Source organism: Athene cunicularia (assembly GCF_003259725.1).
Source record: "Athene cunicularia isolate RWA chromosome 1 unlocalized genomic scaffold, athCun1 chr1_part1, whole genome shotgun sequence".
Classification (NCBI taxonomy): Eukaryota; Metazoa; Chordata; class Aves; order Strigiformes; family Strigidae; genus Athene; species Athene cunicularia.
The window spans coordinates 25,090,485-25,111,577 of record NW_020799091.1 but is presented as its reverse complement, the minus strand read 5'-3'; the positions used below and the strand labels follow the sequence as shown (position 1 = coordinate 25,111,577).

General features: G+C 43.2%; 1 protein-coding gene across 2 annotated transcripts in view; it reads right to left on the bottom strand.

Annotated features, from left to right (window-relative positions):
* Nucleotides 1-4,200: 4,200 nt before the first annotated feature.
* Nucleotides 4,201-21,093, bottom strand: part of SERTM1 (serine rich and transmembrane domain containing 1) — a 17,557-nt gene continuing 664 nt past the window's right edge. The window contains exons 1-3 of one of the 2 annotated variants that reach the window (XM_026857234.1): nucleotides 19,560-20,980; nucleotides 14,122-14,220; nucleotides 4,201-4,823 (exon numbers count right to left, since the gene is read on the bottom strand). In XM_026857234.1, the coding sequence (XP_026713035.1) occupies nucleotides 4,325-4,648 (324 nt within the window). In that variant the 5' untranslated portion in view covers nucleotides 4,649-4,823; nucleotides 14,122-14,220; nucleotides 19,560-20,980 and the 3' untranslated portion in view covers nucleotides 4,201-4,324. Of the gene's footprint in view, nucleotides 4,824-14,121; nucleotides 14,221-19,559; nucleotides 20,981-21,093 lie in introns of those variants that run through there. The other variant, XM_026857223.1, reaches the window with a different exon arrangement.

The following is a 21,093-nucleotide window of genomic DNA, read 5'->3' as shown; positions in this document are numbered from 1 at the left end:
CAGCTCCCTGAAGCCATGCAGTCTTGGAGTCATATATTACCGAAGCTAATGGCACTGTTGCAGTCAGAGGGCTTAGTAAAAACAAAAGGGGCTCAGGGCAAAAGCTGACTGTGAAATGTGAACTCATGCCACAAAAAGGCAGTGGAAAAGCTGGAAAAGCATGTGGCTGCAGGCAGGAGGTGGAACAGAGCAGATCTTTGCTAACAAGTTATTGAACAAATCATTCTCTAGTAAAGATATTGTTTACTCAGCTCCAGAGATGAGAAAACACATCAGAAGGAGGCAGCGAGCTAGAAGCCAATGAGTTTTTGCACTGACGGGAATCATGGATTCACAGCATGGACAGGGGAACTCCAAGGATCATCTGGTCCAGCCCTCCTGCCCAAAGCATGGTCAGCTGCAGGCAGGTTGCCCAGGTCAACACAGCTTCTTTAGGCAACCTGTGCCAGTGTCTGACTATCTTTACAGTAGAATGATTTTTGTGTTCGGATAGAATGTTCTGTTTTGGTTTGTGTCCATTGCCTCTTGTCCTGTCACTGGGCACCACTGAGAAGAGTATGGGTCCCTCTTCTTCCTCCCTCCCATGAGGTATTTATACATGTTGATGAAATCCTCCTGAGCCTTCTCTAGACTAAACAGTCCCAGCTCTCTCAGCCTCTCCTCATATGAGAGATGCTCCGGTCCCTTAATAATTTTAGCAGTCCTGCACTGGGCTCACTGCAGTAGTTCCACATCCCTCTTCTGAGGAGCCCAGAACTGGACACAACAATCCAGGTGTCCCAACGGTGCCTGAGCAGGGAGAAGAATCATCTCCCTCGACCTGCTGGCAATACTCCTTCTAATGCAGCCCAGGGGGTTCCTGGCCTCCTGCGCAGCTGATGGTCCATGTTCAATTTAATGTCCACCAGGACCCCCAGGTCCTTCTCTGCAGAGCTGTTTTCCAGCTGATCAGCCCTCAGCTTGTACTGGTGCCTGGGGTTATTTCTCCCTAGGTGCAGGACTATGCATTTTCACCTGCTGGACTTCATGAGATTCCTCTGTGCCCATTTCTCCAGTCTGTCCAGGTCTGTTCGGTGTGTGAGTGACATAAAGAAGGGGAAACAGAGAGGGAGAGAGACAAAATACAGAAATTTTATGAAAAGTTAATCTAATCTGTTTTCCAGTTTACCATGGTGGAAAATCCCTGGAGAAGAGGAATAAAATATGTCAGTTGGACGGGAGCTACACTGATCATCTAGTCCACCTGCTTGACCAATTCAGGGCTGACCAAAAGTTAAAGCAAATTATTAGGGGCATTGTCCAAACACCTCTTAAACACTGACAGGCTTGGGACATCGACCACCTCTCCAGGAAGCCTATTCCAGTGCTCTCAAGTTAACTCAAACTCAGGTTTTCAGTTTTGGGTTGGTTTTTTGTTTTTTTTGTTTTGGTTTTGGGTTGTGGGTTTTGTTTTTTTTTTGTCTTGAAGAACTAGTAGTTAGTTATCCTTGAAAATGCCATGGTGCTTTTCGCCTGTGGCTTCTCCTGATGCTATTCTGTGGGATCCAACTTGTTTCTACTCAGACCTATCCTGACAAGAACAGGTGCAACTTAGCTGAAATCACAATGACTATACAGTTCCATATGTCACTGCTGAATGGCAAAAAATTAATAGCATCTAGTAAGCTACAAAGCAAAACCAAATGTGTGGTTTCAGTTACCTTTGCTACTTTGTGCAGTGTGAAATACACTTTTTGCTCTTGTGAAGTTTGACAACAGCTCATTGCACAAAGCCAATGGGTTTTCAACAGTCTGTATTTAATATTAAATGTCTTTATATATGCAAGCATAAACTAGTAAATGGGAAACATATTGCTGGGAACAAACACCCATCTCACCCTGTGGTCTCCTCACCAGTTTTGATCAAATTCCTACATTTGCAGAAAAGGAAACAACAAATTTACAACTTTGTCAGTAAGATAAGATAGTGGAATGGTTGCTCCATCTTGATTTACAGTTCATATATTTTTATCTACCAGTCAGTGCACAAATACATTCTGTTACAGGTTTGGGATTTGGAAGAGCTTTCAGAAAGGAAATAATGTTTCCTGATCCCTTTTAAGTAGTTAACTCTTTTCCCAAGGCCTATCACCAATTACAGTGAAAAGTGAGTTACAGGAAATTTTCATCTAGTTGAGTAAAATATTCCAGAGACTACATATATTCATCAAACCAGTTTGGCTCAGAAAACCTGCAGGCTTTATTAGTAAGTTCTTTGTAAGGAGCTAATCACCACTGTTAAATCATTACCACTTACCCTACTGTAGGTTCACTTATAAATGAAAACTCCGACTCCAGCATTATCTGTATGTTGTTTGGCACTGAACAGCTGTTTCTAATGATTATATTTACACTGGGCTTTCCAAATTTATCTTTTAAAGCCCATGTAGTCAATGGCAGAATGTGTCTCGTTGATGCTTGACAGCTCAGCAGGAAGGTATTTGCAGCAAATCTGGTCGGGAGGTCTTCTGCAGCTCCCTAACCCGCTGGCCTGCTGGGCAGTAGCACCGTGCGTGGGGAGAGCAGCCACCTGTGCTCCTGCTAAGACCGTCTCATCACCTGGAGCAACGCGTGCTGTCACGCCAGCAGCAGAAATGGCAGTGACATTTCCATACCCTTCCTTGGGTCTCTCCAGTGACTTCCTTCCTGCCATGAGAGCAAAATTTGCATGGAGTTGAGTGGTAGGACTGGCCTGTGCTCACATAGTGCAGTAAGGACAGCAAGGAAACACCGCACAGTGGGGCTGCAGTCCTAGCAGGTCACATGTGGCATTTCAAACCACTTCTTTGATTGTTTGCCTTGATTTAATTCACAGCTGAACACAGGATCCTGTTCTCAATGCTGCTAGTTATTTTACTACAGAAATTGAGGGCTGGGTTACATTTTGGGCAGGGGGAAATCATAACCCGTATGATGGCGTCGCAAGGAGGAGTGAGATTGTGACACATTATCCATTTCTCATCCCTGCATCTCTGGCCTCTCCTTATGCTGATCGTAAAAGAGGCAGAGCCACTGCTTTTTTTCCGACCCGTCTCTACCTACCCTCTGAAGGTAACCTTGAACCTTCTGAGGGTCAGAGCACAGGCCTGCCTGGCCTCTGATTACACAGATCCTTGTGACCCCTCTCCACCCCAGCATGCATTATGAAATTACAGGACAAAATTTGGCCCAGAATGTCCTCACCAGTACAAGCAATTTCTGCTGTCCCTGTGCATGAGTACAAACATCTTGTGCCTAAAGGACCGTTTAGGAGCTATTCAGTTGCTAGCTGTAGTTGTTGTATGCAGATCTTTTAAAAGAAACTGCTGGTTTGTAATGGTATCCAGTAAGAATAAGCTACAGTATCAACAGTGGTATTTGTATAAACCAATCAAGGAATTCAACTCAGAAGCCAAAGTTTTCAGATTCTGCAGTGGTCCCTACCTTTCCCTCGTCTATTTTTGGAAAGCTGAGTTGGTTTTTTTGTATAGCGGTGGTATTTGTAAGAATAAGCTACAGGATCATGTGTGGTATTTGTGATTCAGCAGCAAAAGCTGCTCCCAGGAGGAACGACTTATTGGGCAAATGAGACGTAACGGGGTCCAAACATACCTCCACACATTCAGCAGTGAGCATTGTTATTGTAGTTGCTTTACTGAGTTAAACAAAGAGACTCAAAAACTGAAATACAGAGACTTTATACAGAACAAGTTGGGAGTACAGATAAACAAAAGCAACATTCTTCAAGAAATGGATTTTAGCTGTGTTTTATAAACATCAATAAATACTGAAAAAGATGTGAAATTTTTTTTAAAAAGAAACAATATCAACAACTTTAAAATTGTCCTAATCATCATTTAAGCTGATTTTTTTATACTTTTGCAATTGGGATTTAATCCAGAAGTCTTTATCTAATTAAAAAAGGGGAAAGAAAAGTAGTCAGCATATTACTGATACAAAACCAGGGAAGGGGTCACAACTATAGCAGAAAAATGGCACATCCAGTTAGAACTGTATTACAGTGTGGCAGGAATACTCTTAATGAACATCATACATGAGTGAGAAAAAGACAGCATCATTACTACAGGCATGAAACGATGATCAAGTGTCATTATCCGTTGTCCAAAATGAAAAAGAACATTAGTAAAAGGGGAAATGAAAACTAGAAAAGGAAAGAAAAAAAAATAAAGAAACTTTAAAAGCCACCTCTTCATAATAGTCTTCTAAGGCAAATGTTGCATGCACTACCTCCCCAAGAAACTAGACAAAGCTCTTCCATTCCCCATGCGTTTCCTTTCATTTAGTTTCATGAAGAAAGGTTTGAGAGAGCAGAGCGCTGGGAAGAAATACTACAAACCTCTAAATTAGTGAAAGAACTTCCAGCATCACTATTATATTCTGGGTAGGAAGAACTGGAAGAAATTATGTTTTTCAGCCTCTGAAGTGCAATGATCAATAGCAAAAGGAGAAAAGCTAAAAGACTAAGGAATATAGAAACATAGACATAGACGTTGGATAAACGGCCAGGTGATGAATCTACTGAAGTTGAAAGGGATGTGGGATACAGCTCCAGAAAAGTCCCGTTTTCCATATTTCCTACAAATCCAGATGAAGGGTCGGGTTCTGACATTTTTGCGTTTGTGTTTTAAAAATCACAACAGATCTTGGATTCAAAAGCAGTTTTAGCAGCATAACAAAGGGTTTATTTTAGGCAACCATTTTTCCATCACAATGAAGAGATGAAAAGTCTGGCAGTGATCAAATTTTCCTTTGTCCAGGACAATGTAAGATTGTATCTTTCACAACTGCAAGGGGAAAAAAAAAAAAAAAAAAAAGCAAGATTAATTTACTAGCAGATAATGTGATTTAAAGTGCACCTGATACAATCTAGTTTTTAAGAGTTACGAGTTCTTATTCATTAGTACTAAGCTGAAATTCTTAAAGTATTAGCTAACAACTATATTTATTTCCCAAAATGCAGGGATTAGAAGACATCCTACCCACTGATGAATTAAAACTGACCTTTCCCCACCATGAGTTCCTTAATGGAGGAACAGCACAATCAAAAATATACTTTATATGGGACAGACATTGGAATCCAAATTTGTTTTGTGGAAAAAAATCTAGTCAAGGAATGAAAAATCCTTCTCAAGACCTCAGCTCCTCAACCTAGATAAGCAAGGCAGCTCAGCACCGTGAGGGATGGCAAATCCATTAGCCAATTACTCCACACTGTCTTGCCAGAGGTACCCAGAAAATCTGCCAGACCTGATCCCTTACCATAAAATTTATAAAATTGATCAAATGGTTTCAAAGATCAAAATGCATCTCGCTGCAATGCTGCCATGGGGACCTCAATGGCAGGCATGTTTTAGTGAAGTGTTGTAGCTTCTGACTGCAAACCCAAGCATTTTACAATTTTATTCAAAAATGTAACAAGCAAAATCCTAAGGAAACAGGCAGCCTTGGCAGCTCAGCAAATGCGAGGGACTATTTAAGGGCAGCAAACACTAACAGGGAAGAGATCCCATCTTTGAAAAAGCTTTGCTTCCAGCCACTTAGTGTTGGAACCTGGAAGCACAGGTGCTGGCAAAGGTCAGAGTGGCACAGGACAAGCAGATCAGGATATGCTAAGCTGCTTTTCTTTAAACGAATGTAGTTAGTCCCCAGGTGCAGTCTGGAAGCTTAACAGAAGGCTTGGTGATGGGGAATTGCTTGTAAAAAGCTGATGTGCTGTAGCTGAATTACATGGCGTAACTCATTGCCTCCGTTTCAATATAAAACAGATAATGCAAGGTGCAAGTGGCTAGGAAATGAAGCTAATTTTCTGCATATAATCATACACATGCAATCTTTCTATTCATCCATCCATGGTCAACCTCTCACTGCAGATACTCAGGCACCACAAGGAAAGGCAGCAAGCTTTCCTCCCAAAAAGAAGTGAATAACCATACAGAACTACACTCCCAGCATCTCATCCTGACCTTGCTTTTGGCCTCATCCTGTGGTCCCAATTCAATACTATTATCTCTAACCCACAGTTAGAGGCTTTGAGGAAAATCCCACGGATTTTCATGGTGATCGAGAGCATCAGCATCAGACAGAGAGACAGAATCAGGCCCTTGAAGTAATGATGCACCAGTCTGGGGTCTCTCCTTCTGTATGTCACACAACTGCCAAGTGTCTCTGTGTTTCCATCAGAGTGTCTCAGCACTGTTCCCAGCAATGGTCTGCCTTATAATTTTTCCTTTAAACATGCTACCTCTGCTAACTTAGTAAAGTACCTCTTTCTTCAAGAGGCTGACAATTTTTGACACTAGGTGTCACCACAAAAGCCCCAGCCTGAACTAAAGATGCTTAAGAAGGGTAAGGTACTTTTCTGCTGGTGCTGTTTCTTCTCTGAGAACACAGAAGGCTTGCAGACACCCACTGAAAAATGCTAAGAAGTTTGCTTTGCAGCCACTGAAATTATTTGCATAGTTACCCACTGCTCTTCTGCACTGTAAATTACATGTAGGAAGTTATTCTATTGTGGCAATGTGTTCTCCCCCACCCCAACCTTGCCCATAACCCTGCTCAAGTGCTAACCACCAGTGGCGGTCGTAATGGATGTGTCTGGTTGTGATGGCTGCATCCCGCCCAAAGTGGATTCGGTGGAGACAGATGACACAATAGCTGAGGGCTAGTTGAGCATTTGCCAGCGAAAATACAGCTGGTATGCAAATGTGACTGTAAGTCCATCATCCTACTCAATAAATAGTGGACAGCCCAGAGCCTGCTGAGCTCTCCTGCACAGCAGCAGGCTGCACACCAATATCTCCCCTTGAGCAGAGACCCCTCTCAAGGTTCCTCCTCAAGACTGAGAGATTCCTTGCTGCAACACATTCTCGGTAAGTGATTAATAGCATGCTAAACTTTGAAATCCTAACTAAGTGATATAAAGGATTGATTGTGCACATATAGAAGCCTTTAGACGTAAGCCATTCCCTGAGTCTTGGACTAGGACTGGATCCTAGGATCCAGCTCTAAAAAAGTCCCATTTTCCATGCTTCCTACAAATCCAAATGAAGAGTTCAATTCTGACATTTTTGGGTTTGTGTTTTAAAAATCACAACAGATCTTGGATTCAAAGGCAGTTTTAGCAGCATAACAAAGGGTTTTAGGTGACAGTTTTTCCATCACAACTTCTCTAAACTGAGGAGTTTAGAATGCAAGGGGGTTCTTTCTGAACCTCGTGACTCAACAGGAGGGTCTCCCTGACAGTTTTATCTGACCCTGTCCTCTATGCAGTTAATATTCAGGTGTACTTTGCCATTGAATCTTGTTAAACCACTGTCACATTTACCAGTGAACTTTATTAACTCACTGTCTTATATCAATAAAACACATTGTTGCTTCTCTCTTAGGAGTGAAGTGCATGACTTCATCCACCATAGCTACATGTTGTAAAAAGCCCTAAGTGCCTGAGTAAACAAGGACTACATTAAGCGCTAGGTAGAATCTAATGCTATGTTTTTAAACATTATTTTATTTCCTATACCTCAGAACTACATCTATACTGCTACATAAAACAGCTCAAGGCTATTCTCTGGTCTAAGAGGACAACTTGTGTGGCACACTGCATCAAGATGACTAAACTCACTTTTATCCCCCTGGACAGGATTGCCAAATCACAGCTGCCTTTGGGAATGAATAATGGACAAGCCTAACCCCAAATGTGTCCAGGAATTGCTTGGAGGGTGCTAGCTGGCCAAAACCATGACAGGAGGTGTGCTTGCTAATTCAGCAGGAGACATGATAATAGGCCTATGCCCTGGCCTGGATTAATTTACTCGTACATTCACATCCATTATATTTTCATGGATAAAACATTACATTCCAGATGGTGTTTTATTGTTTATTTATTGCATTTATTCTTTTATAGCTGAGATTTTGGTAGTCTTCCTCAAGTATCCCGATAGCCTACAAGATTTGCAGCAGTATGAAACTTCATCTGCAAATACCAGATAAAAATATTCTTACCCTTGTGGTATATAACTCATACTGATGCATAAAATATACTAAACCAAAACTATTTTATAACCCTAATAGTATTTAGCCCCACAAGAAACAGTATTTATTGCACGTTGTGAAATAAATCACAACAGATTGAACAAAGAGGGATCCTTATAAGATTATACTTCTTTTGAACTGTCTTTAATTTAGTGATCCAAAATTAACTAATGGAACAATACATGTTCATTTCAGGTTCTGGAGGTAATTAAGTGCATTATAGCTAATTTATCCTTTTTAAAAGATAACCTTTGATATAGCAGATGTTTATCCTTGATTACTTGTCATAATGAAAAGCAGATCCATTATTAATTGAATTGTTCTATAATAATATAAGGAATTAAATCACATAAATTCTTTAACGTGGCAGAAGTTAAAAGCCTTTAAATTCTTCACAAATTTGAAATCCACTACATTCTACTTTTATCATTAATAGTTTTGGCCCCGGTACAAGTAATAACTTTAGTGTGGGACTTTCTTTGAATTTAGTGAAAAATTTATGGTATTAAATAGGACTAATCAGAACCTCACAGTTATGCAGAAATGTGAGTGCTTTGCTAGATCAGAGCCTTTATAGGTCTTACAATGTCAATTGGGCTATTTTTAACTGAGTATTTTGTAGTGAGATCAGAGACACTGTAGACTCTGATTCCAAATGACTATAGCACAGATCCTAGTTGCCTCGCTCACATGGTGTAGTGATGTGTAAAAGAGTCTCACCATAAAATATAGCTTCAGGTAAACAGGCTCTTCGGGTAATATTTTAGGAAGAAAAAGAAATTTGTGTTGTTTTAATCACACATTTAAAAATATGGACTTAAAATGTAAGGTCCTACTCAGTCTAAAAGGATTTTTACCAACCATCTGGACCCTGCTGAAGTAAAATAGCAAAATAATACAGTGTGTGAACATATCTGGTCCTGACATGGGAGCAGTATTCATAGGAAAGGTACAAAGCATGTACAGCAATAAAATGGAACTGGTGCTGCTCCCTGATGATGTTCCCTGGTGCTGTTCCAGCGTGCCAATCCTGACGGAGAACAGCCAGGATGGCTCAGCCAGCGACGTGCAAACACCATTCTGGTCTAAAATGTGGCTATAGTCCTAGGGCTGCATGAATTTCTGCCATGTTACAAATCAGACCTCCCAGCCTTTAAGAGGGGGATCCTCAAGTAGTTTTATTCAGTGCACCACAGCTACGGCTTCAGTTCAGGTTCCTGCTCCTGCCACGAGAAGGTGATAAGTGCATGAACCATTTGTCTCTCTTACCCTAATCCTTCAAAAGGAATGACCCCCAATAAAACCAGCTGTCACCTTCACTTTCTTGTTTGCTAATTGGTTTTGTGCATTTCTGAAAACAAGAACAAGATCATAACATCTAGCCCAAACCTAGTCCCACAAAGCAATTGGGAATGCTGTCACTGACTTCAAAGTATAATGGCAAAATTGAACGTGGTTAACTGCAATAAATCCGCTGTCTTTGAGAGCCATAAGCCAATCAAGGAATGCAACTCAGAAGCCAAAGTTTTCAGTTTCTGTAGTGGTCTCTACCTTTCCCTTGTCTATTTTTGGAAAGCTGAGTTGGTTTAAGGCAAAGACTGTTGTCGCTGAATGCCTGGAGATGAAGAGGAAATATGACTCCAACAGGAGAAAGCTTCCAGAATAATCAATCCTGAAAACTCCTGGGACAGGAGAACTGGGACCTGTCTGCTCGGAGACTCAGATTTTGTGGTGTAGCTGAATATGGATTACTTTCTCAGAGGCACCTCTGCAATCCCAGGACAGGGATGCATGTCTTGAGGAGGCTTCCCGAGTCATTGAGTTCAGCCCCACTGCTGAAAGCCCCAGGTCATACTCTGCCTTTCCAACACCGGCTGATTTTCCCACTATTACTCAATTGTTACACAGCCTTGCTTCTCTCATGGCCAAACTGCTTAGAAAGATTCACACATTTCAGTAAAACAACTCAATGTACCAAGAAGGCACAGACATCCGCCTCTACTCTCAGCTGGTTTTAGATATACAAGAGAGCAAAACCTTGTTCTGCTACTTTAGTCCCCAAATGTGAGGGGTGGCACACAAGGAAAGGCTCTGATAGACACATTGTGCCATTTGCACATCCTTGCTTTTCAACCAGAATGACTATTTAAGTATTTTCCTCCAGCTTTGCATTGTTCCACCATTCACATCTTCAGTATACCACAAGTATGGTCAACACTCTTATTCCAAGGTGTGGTAGGTTTGTGTGTGGTGGGGTTTTGGTAGTGTGGGAGGGGGCTACAGAGGTGGCTCCTGTGAGAAGCTTCTTGAAGCTCCTCCAGCTCCAAGCCAGACCCACCTCTGGCCAAGGCTGAGCGAATTAGCCATGGTGGCTGTACCTCTATTATAGCATATTTAAGAATGGGAACTGGGAGGAGGAGTTGTGAGGGAAACACCTCTGCAAACACCAAAGTCAGTTGAAAAAATGAGGAGGAAGGGGGGTGTTGCCAGAGGAGAGACTCCTCTGAAGCCCGTGGTGACAGTCTGTCCTGCAGCTCATGGACCTCCACGGTGGAGCAGATGCCCACCCAAAGCCCATGGAGGACCCCACACCAGAGCAGGTGGCTGTGCCCAAAGAAGGCTGGGACTCTGAGGGAAGCCAGTGCTGAAGCAGTCTGTGGCTGGGAGGACTGCAGTCCATGGGAGAGACCCATGTTGGAGCAGTTTGTGAAGGACTCATGTCAGAGAAGTTCATGAAGGACTGTGTCCTGTGAGAGGAACCCCACGCTGGAGCAAGAGAAAATTAAGAGATCTACCCCTGAGGAGGAAGGAGCAGCAGACTCAACATCTGATGAACTGACAACAACCCCCATCCCCTGCGCTCCTAATCCCCTGTCCCATTGCAGGGAAGGAGGTAGAGAATTTGGGAGCAAAGCTGAGCCTGGGAAGAAGGGAAGGGTGGAGGGAAGGTGTTTTTAAGATGTGGTTGTATTTTCCCACTCTCCTACTCTGTTTGACTGGTAAATTAGTGGTGGGAGTGTTCAAATTGAATTGATGTTCTTTTTCTTCCCGAATCGAGTCTGTCTTTTTTACGTGACCTTAATGGGTCAATCATCCCTCCCTGTCCTCGTCTTGATCTCTGAGCCTTTTATTTTCTCCTACCCATCCCTGATGGGGGAGCAGCTGCATGGTGCTTAGTTGCCCTCTGGGCTTAAAACACCACACAAGGGTAGGGCTACCTGGAAGATACTGTAAGCAGGGTCAGTTGGAGTTTTTCATCTTTTCTTTTATCCCATGGTAAGTGGGAGATAGACACACTGGCATTCATCAAAAACAGGACAAATTGGGTAGGTGAGAAATTAAGTAACCCATCACTATATAAGAGATAAAACCCATGTACCATGCAGTACCATGCCTGGATAGCTGTGCCAAAACTATCAACTGTTTGCACCTTTGATGGCACCTGTCATAAACCCTATTTTTTTCAGAAAATGGAAATGTGGTCAGGAGCAGAGGTCTCATCAATTAGTGTATGCCCTGCGTGCCCAATTATGTGTAACATACATAATTTAATCTTGAGCATCACTGAGACAGTAGTAGAATCTTCCAGTTCAGTCTAAGGTGAACATTAAATGAGACTGCAGTACTCTCCAGGATGGCATACAGTAAACAGAGAGCTTTTTCAGATTCCCAGTGTCATAAATCCTTTCCCACTCAGTTGCCTGTATTGTATTTCTCTGCATATCTTGATGCAACAACTCTATTTCTCCAGGCTCAGTGAAATACAATTTAACGGAGCATACTCACAACCACTGAAGCCCTAAAATAGGAAGCAAAGATAGGAAGGCATAGGAAGCAAAGATAAGTCTGGTAGATTCATTTTCTTGGGAACTTATCAGCCATAGATAAGCACTTTGTTTTCTTGGCTCTTCCTGGCTTTTTTGTGACTACAAGCTGAGAAATATCTTGGCTGTTTCAGAGGCTTCAAATGAGAGAGAAATTGACATAAAAGAAAATCAGTGGGCTCAGCTACATTAACTAATATTTTGGCCACAATCTCCCATCAACTCTTTCTTTACAGGTAGAAGATATTATAAAAAGCCCTTATTGTAAACAACTCCTAACAGAGGAGAGCTTAATTTGCCTTCAACAGTTACAACAGTGAGGTCAGTCATTCTGTCAGACATCAATATGCTGTTAATTGTATCTGCCTTCCTTCCTTATAAACTTAAACCCTTTTGGCTGATTCCAGACCAACATATACAGAAAGGCAGGGGATGAGTACAACAGAAGGCTTTTTCACAAGAGAGGGCTCTCTGAAGCGGGGCAGGAAGCTGCTTGCTGACCCAGTGCAGGACAGCTGAAGAAGCTTGCTCATATCAGGTGTCCATGGATCCTGGCAGAAGCAGCCTCTGGCCACCAGGCTTTGTTATCTTGTGCACACTGTCCTCCTGCGGATCCAGTTTCCATGCTCGCACACACATGTGCCCAGGGGACATGGAGATGAGGGTCAGAGAAGCACACCCACCCTAGTGCAACAATGCATCCACAATGGATGACCTGGGACTGTCCTGGTGAGGGGGATCTGGTGGTTAGCAGATCCTAGATGGCACTGAAATTACTAGCCACTAATCTGGCTAGGAAATGGCTGGGAAAGGGAGATGAGTTGCAAGATGGTACTCTGTGTCTGCAAAATTTGCTTGCTCCGTATAAGGCAGACAGCACTTTGGAGTAGGAGAGGGGAGGCAGAGGACATTAATTAAAGATTACACTGATAATCTCTATTAAAGAACTCACATGTGTGTTCCCTACTCTCTTTTGCCCTTTTGGAAAGTTAAAGCCAAGATTGAGCAGGCAACATCATCCCCTCACATCCTGAAACGGAACCACCTCTCCTTCATTCAGCATCAGGGCAGGAAGAGCAGGAGGAGGATTGTGCAGGTTCCCAGGCAATATGGTGATGCCAGTTCCAGGATGAAACCTCCTCATCCCAAAAGGTGTGTCACCCTGGCAAGTTCTGTTATAGTGATTACTTCCAAAAGATGGCAGCAAGTTTTAACTAGATCTATTAAAAAGATTAAGGTTTTTTGTGACCTTTGCTAATTTGATATATACACGAAGGTCAGCAAGCTTCTGGTTTAATTCTTTCATCTTCCCCCTCGCTGCCTTAATTTTCTACATTTATTTCCTTTAGCATATAGACTGTATCACCACATATTGTCCTTCCAGCTAACGTAATACAAAGCATTTAATGCCAATAAAACTATGCTTGCATGCTCATACTAAAGGACTGAATGAACTTTGCATACAGGGAACCCTTCAGCCTTGAAAGGCATTTTGCTCTAGACTGGAAAAATGTAGCAATTTAACATCACGCAACTAAATTAGACAGTAGCTCTAGACAGAAAAGTAGTGAGCAACATTTTGTTCCACTGAAAATGTCATAGGAAAGGCAAAGAATGACTGCTCACTTGGAGTTTAGCAAGCATATGATCCTTAATTCTTATTATTCTTGCATAAATGCCTTTGCCAATTAAAAGCCCACAAGTGAGTAGGATGCTTCATTTTCCTGTTACAGATGGACCCTCCAGGAGCAGAGAATCCCTTTACCATTCTGCCTGGGAAACAGGATTGGTCACCAACTGACACAATAAAATAATGCACACAAGGAAAAGGAAAAACTATTTCCTGCCATCAAGCAAAGTCTTCCTTTTAATTTATGATATAATTTCATTTTTTTATTATGATTTAAACTTACGATTTTTAAAATTTAAGACGACAAGTGCCCAGATGGCTTGATTGCAGGTTAAAATCAAATTATATTTCGTTTGGGGTTTTGTGTGGGGCTGGGAAAAGGAAACTCTCAGAGCCATAAGGATACTTAGATTAATTCAGATAGGATCAAATGTTTGTATCATTTACATTTCCCAATGGATCTGAAGATTATAGAGTTATTTATATCAATGTAAAGCAAAGACATCATGACCTGGGATCAGACACAGAGCCTGTCAGTTGAATTTGCTCTTTAAAAGTAGGAGAAAAACAAGCAAGGAGAATGAATAAAATACTTACAAGCAGGAAGATACAGGGATGCAAACCAAACGTCCAACACGCAGGATGTGGTTAGTTGTCACACCCAAATCTAAAGGGACTGCATGCTGGGAAAAGCCCCTATAAAAAAGCAAATCATAGATGAAGAGTTTAGTAATAACTACATTAATAAAAAAGAGGGAAGAAAAGTGCTGATTTTTGACTGTTCTCAGCGCCAGAAATTTCAGAAAAAAACACCAACTGGAATCCTGGCATGTGTTTTATTTCTGCTAGCCACAGAGCCTTCTGCTGTCCAGTTACAGCACTGTATGTGCAATACAAAAAACATGCCTCTCTCTTGATCTCTGCGTTACAGCCATGCCTTGGTAACACCTTTCTCCTCTTCTTTTGCAGAATGCTCCAAGACCAAGACAGCCTGCTGTCCCCTGGCACTGCTTTAAGCGCTGGAGCACTGTATCTGCACTCATTCAGTTCACATTATCCCTAAAGACTCCTGCCAGAAATCAGGTCTTTCTGGATTACACATCATTATTTATTTATTTTATTTATTTCAGACAATTTGCAGTTTAAGTTCACTTACCTGAAAACCCCAAACCGAATACTGTATATGCACAAGGACAGCTAGCAGATTTTTGTGTGCTACATTCATTCAACTCCTAAAAATAAAACATTGCCCCTGAACTGTTTTTAATAAAGCAAATGAAATTGATTGTATATGAAGAAACAATCCCAGACGATGCACATTAAAGAAGAAGTAGGGCCACTTTCAAAAGGATCCTCCCCTCTAGGAAAGAAAAGACTCTTGCACAATCATTATACATCTCAGAGCTCCATCCTTTCAGCATATTTGGTTTGAACTGCATTAGAGAAGCAGATCTCTGGGGATGAATGTTAATGCATTATTGTGTTGCTTTCATCCCTTCAATCATTGAATCACTTATGGCTTAAGCCTGTCCAAGTTCAATAAAGAAAATTATCTAGTGCAACTGTTAAAAGTCAGCATTGTTGAAATCCAAATGTTTTGATAACATCGATTATATTAATGTTCCACCTCAAGGGAGCCAGACAGCTTCCTTACCACCTCCCAGTGCAGAAGGAGAGGTGGGAGGCTGCAGGTGAACCTCGAGGTTGGCTTCCTCAGGGATGGACTCAGCACACCCTCTGGATGTAAGCGCATGCACCCCATCACCTTGCCCAGCAGGCTGAGGCAGGTGGTGGTATGGGGATGGAGAGGGGGATGCAACAGCCCCTGTATACCTTTTCTCTGACAAATTGCCTCATGTAAGAAAGAGCTTGATCCTATGCCCCTCGGTTTTATCCGCTCGTAGCAGAGACCCTTTCAAAGGGAAAGCTGCTTTCAGAACAGCTCTCTTGGGGGAAAGAGGCACAGATCTCTGCAACAGGGACTGTATCTTCAAACAAGACTAATATAAATGATTTTGCTTCTTTTCCAGCTCTCTTTTGCCTCTGCAGGATTTTCTTTACCCCCTCTCCCCCCAGATACACAGAGCACTGCCCTTGCTGGTTTAGCCTTTCATTCAATACAACGCCTCAGTCCTCGGCAAGGCAAAGGGAAGGAGCCTACCAAATCCTGAGCTGATTAAACAAGCCAGAGATGCAGTGCAAAACACAACACATCCTCAAGGCTCTTTAAATGCGTACATTCATATTCAAATGGCAGGCGTACACAATGAGATGGAGAGGTCTGAGCTTTTAATTACCTTTGAAGAACACAAATATTTGGATCACAACATCAAGAAGCTTATCTACAGGAGAGCCCTTGGCATATACAGTTGTATCCTACAGTCCTTCATCCTTCTTGCACCAGTCTAAAGCCCTTCACAGCTATTTTCACAGTCTTGGCTGCAGCAGTAGCCCACAGCTGAGGCTCACACTGACTATGTTCTGGCACAACAATATTTGGCTCAAACACTGTATTCATTCCCATCGCCAATAAAATATGCAGGGATCAGGGATGTATCTGTTCCCTGTATCTCAGGATGTGAATGGGGAATGGAGATGCATCAGTGCACACCCAGGACTTCAGATGGGGAAATGGGGCCCTCCCTGGTCCTGCTTCCCATGGGAGCATGAGTCTGAATCTCACCCAAAGGACATGCAGTCACCAGGGAAATCAGTCTCTTGACTTGTCTGTGTTAGTTTGCTAAAAATATTAATTTCCTAGTTTTGCTGAAAATTTCCAGTGAAAAATTACAGGTTACTGAAAAAAAAAACAAAACAAACCAAAGCTCAAAAACCTGCTCTTTGTTGAGCTTAGTGACAGGACGTATTTGATTTCTCAGTGTCCAGTCTCAGATTTATTCCCTTTATTCTCACTCTGAATAACTTTTGTTTCTGTTGGCCACTTTTAGCCAAATTCAACCCCAGGCAGAAACCTCAAAGACAGTTGAGCTCCTAAAGTTTAATGACAGCAGATGATCAGGAAGAGGAGACATGAAGGTTCACACAGCCATTTGGTTCCTCCTAATACCTTTAGATCTCAGTAACTGACTTTTAGAAACACAGTCGCTAAGATGTCACTGCCAAAGTAGCAGACTGCTGGTGCCTGTGGGGAGGAAATAGGCTGGAAGGAGGTCCAGGGCAAGGTTAGCCAGGGAAGAGGAAGGAACCGGCAGGCATTGGGATTTCTTAATTCTGCATTTTGTGGAACGGCTTCTTGTTTCATTTCTTGAAATCCCAAATTCAAAAGTTTTGTTTGAAGAGAAAATTTATTGCTAGGTGGAACGGCTGCTTAATTAGAAATTTTTTAATTAGTACTTTTTCACGGGGCAAAAAGAAAGGATGGTTAAAAAAAAATTAAATTCAGATAAAATGCATTTTCCTCAGCAGAACAAGTATATGAAAATATTTCAGCTGCTTCTGTCTTGCCATCTCCTTTCATGGTTGAGTCATCCTGTTTCTGCTAACCCTCTTTGCAGAGGCTGCAAGCAGCTGTGCAGAGCATCCCACCAACACTGATAAGTTTCTCAGGAGAAGATGCCCCCCAGCATGTGTTGGGGGAAGGGGGTGGTGGGGTGTGTGTGCATGTGATAGAATTAATCTCAGAACAAACAGAAGTTAATTAAGATTTGTTAGCTCATGCCTGACTCTTAGCATGGGCTCCAAATAAACCTTTTGTATTTTGAGGCAAGCACACCCGTGCTGGGCTCCACGCTCGGGGGCAAACGGACGGTGCAGCAGAGGGCCGTGCACTGTGCTTGCTCTCCCTGAAGCCGTAGGGACTTCTCATGGGGCAGTGCTCCAGCTCCTCCACACCGTTTACTCAAGAGCAAAACCTACCACATAAAAATATCAAGCCCCAGCACAAGCAGTCCTTCTGATCAGAGCTTACTTTCATTCTCCATCACACTCACCTGTGAAGCTAACAATTTCCAGGGCTCAGACCCTCACATTCGGTATCCCTCCAGGTAAAGGGGCAAAAATCCTCAGACATATCAGGTGCTACCTCCTTCACCGACCAGGAAAACAGCTTTAGGACAAAATATGGCTAAATCTGGAAGTGAATGGATTCAAGGTCTCTATTGCCCCTTCAGTGGTGCAGCACAGCATCCTGCCTGATGCCAGACAAGGTGGCTGCACACACAAGCGTAGCCGAGAGCCTGCATCTCTCAGACTCCAAGGGGGCACATCCACGCCCATCTCGGGAGCACTCCCTGCAGACTTCAGTAAGGGGCTCTGCTGAACAGTAAGCAGCCCTTAATTTTGCTAGTCAATGGGGTCATTAGTCCTTAACTAATTAGGTTGTGACCCAGTTAAGTGGAGTCCAGAGTAGTAAGAAAACACTTTCTTAATGGTAAAATTCAGCTGACATTCTGGCTTCAATATATTTTATAAAAACAAAGTATGTGGTCCATATCAAACCCAAAGATGCCAAACAGATTTCATTTTAACCTCCTTAGAAATCCAGACCCAATATAAAGCTAGGACAGTATTTTGTACACTTGATACAACAGAAATCTGTTAATGTATCGTTTTGTTTCAGAATTTTGTCTCCCAAAAAAAGCAGATTCAATACCAAGTAGGTGCTATGAACTTAAATGTCAAGGGAATTTTGGGCACAGATGTGCTATCACAGTAACTCCTCTCACTGTAACTATGCTTCTCGACTCAGGTGCCCCAGTCTGCATTATCAAGAGACATAAGAAAACAGCCTTCTCCTTCAATCCTCTGTTTTCCCTCAATGGTATAACAGAAAAGATCTCCCTCCTCATGCCATTCCTTATTTTACCAGTGCAGGCTGCCTGCCCTCCCTTGACAGACTGTAGCATTATAATATCCGTATTTGTGTGCATAATATTTAACTATTGTCACTATTTGCAAAACAGTCTGCAATAACTTATGTAAAGATATAAGACTATTGCAAAGGGACTGGCAGTGAACCACGCTGTACCGTGTAGGCATAAGGGGGCAGGGTTGCACCTGGAATACCAAAAAGAGCAAGTGAGGATAAGATAGACTATGGAAGGAGAGCTTCTGCTGGTGCTAGAGAGTGATCTGTGCGGCATTGCCTCTCAGGTGTCCTAGCTTTAGAGGACACTGTTGTGCTCAAATCCAGAGCCAGACTAACTTCAGTGATGGGGATGGTGGCAGAATGACTGAGGGCTTGTCTCAGCATCTCACCAGACAGCTACCGAGGGCATCACAGTGAAAGCAAACGTGCTGGGACATATCAAGGAAATTAATGAAATGATGGACAAAACGCCTATATGAAGCTACAAGTAAGATCAAGGCCAAGCTCAGGAAAATACAAAGGTGATAGCTTGAGGGAGACAGATGCTGAGAGCACAGCCAGGGGGTACGTCTTGGTAAAGCAGGAGAGGTGGTACATCATGTACAGGGAGACTTATCGAGGGCACTTGAAAGTGAAGCCTGTGACTGACATGTCCAATGCAGGGGAGAAGGGGGAGCAGCAGAAGGACTGACAGAGGGGAGATGCAGCCGAAGCAGCAGGCTAAGAGGTGGGTTTTTGCAGCAGTGCTGTGGATCGACTATGCTGTAACAGGATTTCCTCTGCGCAAGCCAGGAAAAGGAGGTAACCGCAGTCATGAAGACACAAGGGGAGGAGTGGTTGCAAGACTGCAGGAGGTAGAGGTGAAAATGTCTTGACTTTTTAGTATTTAAATTCCATATCTCAAACCTATCAGAGACACCAGATTTTTCAGTAACTTCTGGATGTACTCTACCGTTGAGCTAATTCCCCTTCTGCTTCTGCATAGATGGGGCACCAGGAGGAAAACTGCACTGCTTCCTGCCTCTGATGGGGAATTTACAGAATACAATTTATAATTTACGCTGCACCAGTAAGACCCAATTATGAACCAAGCCACTTGGCAGACACAAGCTATCCAGTCAGCCTTTTACATCTGAAAAAGGTTAACAAAATGCAAACAGCAATAACTTCCTAAGCCACATATATTTATACACATACATTCACTTACTTGGTGATAGTACTAGAGTAGACTTGGATGCTGAACTAGCCCAGGACCCCTTCCCCACTAGTTCAAGGTCCTACAGCATTTCTCCCGTTGACAGCAATGTGCACATACTGGATATAGCAAGTAGCAGTCTGTGGGCAGGCAAGCCGGCAAGCCAGAGCAGAGGAAAGACCGGGAAACATGAGGAAGACAGGGGTGATGTGCCTGCCTCTCCTTCCCCCACCTTGGGTGGTGTGGATGACCCAGCCGGAGGAAGAGGTGGGGAAGGCAGGCAGTCAGTACCCAGCAACAACCAGCAGCAACCATCCCTAATGGGGACAAGCCCTTGTAGGCATTGTAGCAGAAAGGAGGCTGGTGGTTTCAGGTTGCCCGTTGTTTCAGTTTGTTCAGGCACAGAAAAGTCAGAGTAGGGTCAAAATGACTGCAAAAAGCAAAATCATAGTGAAACAGACATCAACCTTCCAGCTGGGTCCCTTATCAGAATAAAACTGCCAGCACTATGTACATCCTATATGGTCCAGATTTTATACATTTCTTCTATTCATCTTTCTCCCATTCTGGTGTAATCACCTGAGAATTAAATTTAATGATACTCAGTATGCATTCCTAATTGTTTTTGCTTATATAGGTGTTAATCAACGTGGCAAATGCTCAGCCCTTTACCACTATTTTCACAGTTTCCCTCTAACTAACTGTTTAGCATTTGCAAGGGTAGGAAGAGTTTTCTTCACTTGCTTTCTGTCCCAAACTTCATTACCTCCACTGAGATGATATTGTAACAGCCTGCAGCTTTTAGCTAGACATAAAGTGTTTGGAAAGGGCACGTTTTTGTGTATCCATCCTGTTTTCTTTTCCCACGTTGTGCTGTCTAAGCTCAGCTCTTCTCCCGGTATATTGTGCAGGCATTTTACAATTTATTTGCAGAGGGAGCAATTCCTTTCCTGTCATCTTCCTGCAAACAATGTGAAAGGGCACACGTGTGGCAATCTGCGCTTATACCCACAGAGCCAAGAATGTGCTTGCACAGTGATGACCCACCGCTCTGCACTATCACACTCCCGGTCTGCAGCATCCTTCAGAAATGGAAACCAACCTGTGCCTCCCTCCTCTCGGCATCCCTCCGTCCAGAGGCAGCGCACCCCCAGACGCTGTCCCCACGCTCTCCCAGAGCGCTCCCCTCTCCGCCTCCAGCAAAAACAATTTCCCCCAAACGAAGAAGCGGTCATTCAATTCCAGCACTTTGACAACCCACGAAGTCAGGACGGGCGAAACCGGGTTCTTTCCGAAACGCATTCGGGAACCCGCAAACACAGGAGGCCTAACACATACCTGGGTTAAACGCATATGAAAACCAAATGCCCTTGATTACGGCACACGGCAGACAAAACATTCGGCAGGCTCCCCCGGAGCAGCCGCGGCGAGGCAGGGAGGGCAGAGCCTGCTCCCGGGGCGCACCGCCGCCTCAAACCCTGCCGGGAGACCCGCCCGGCGCCGCACCGCGCAAACCGCCGCGGGACCGAGCGAAGGGGCAGCGGCT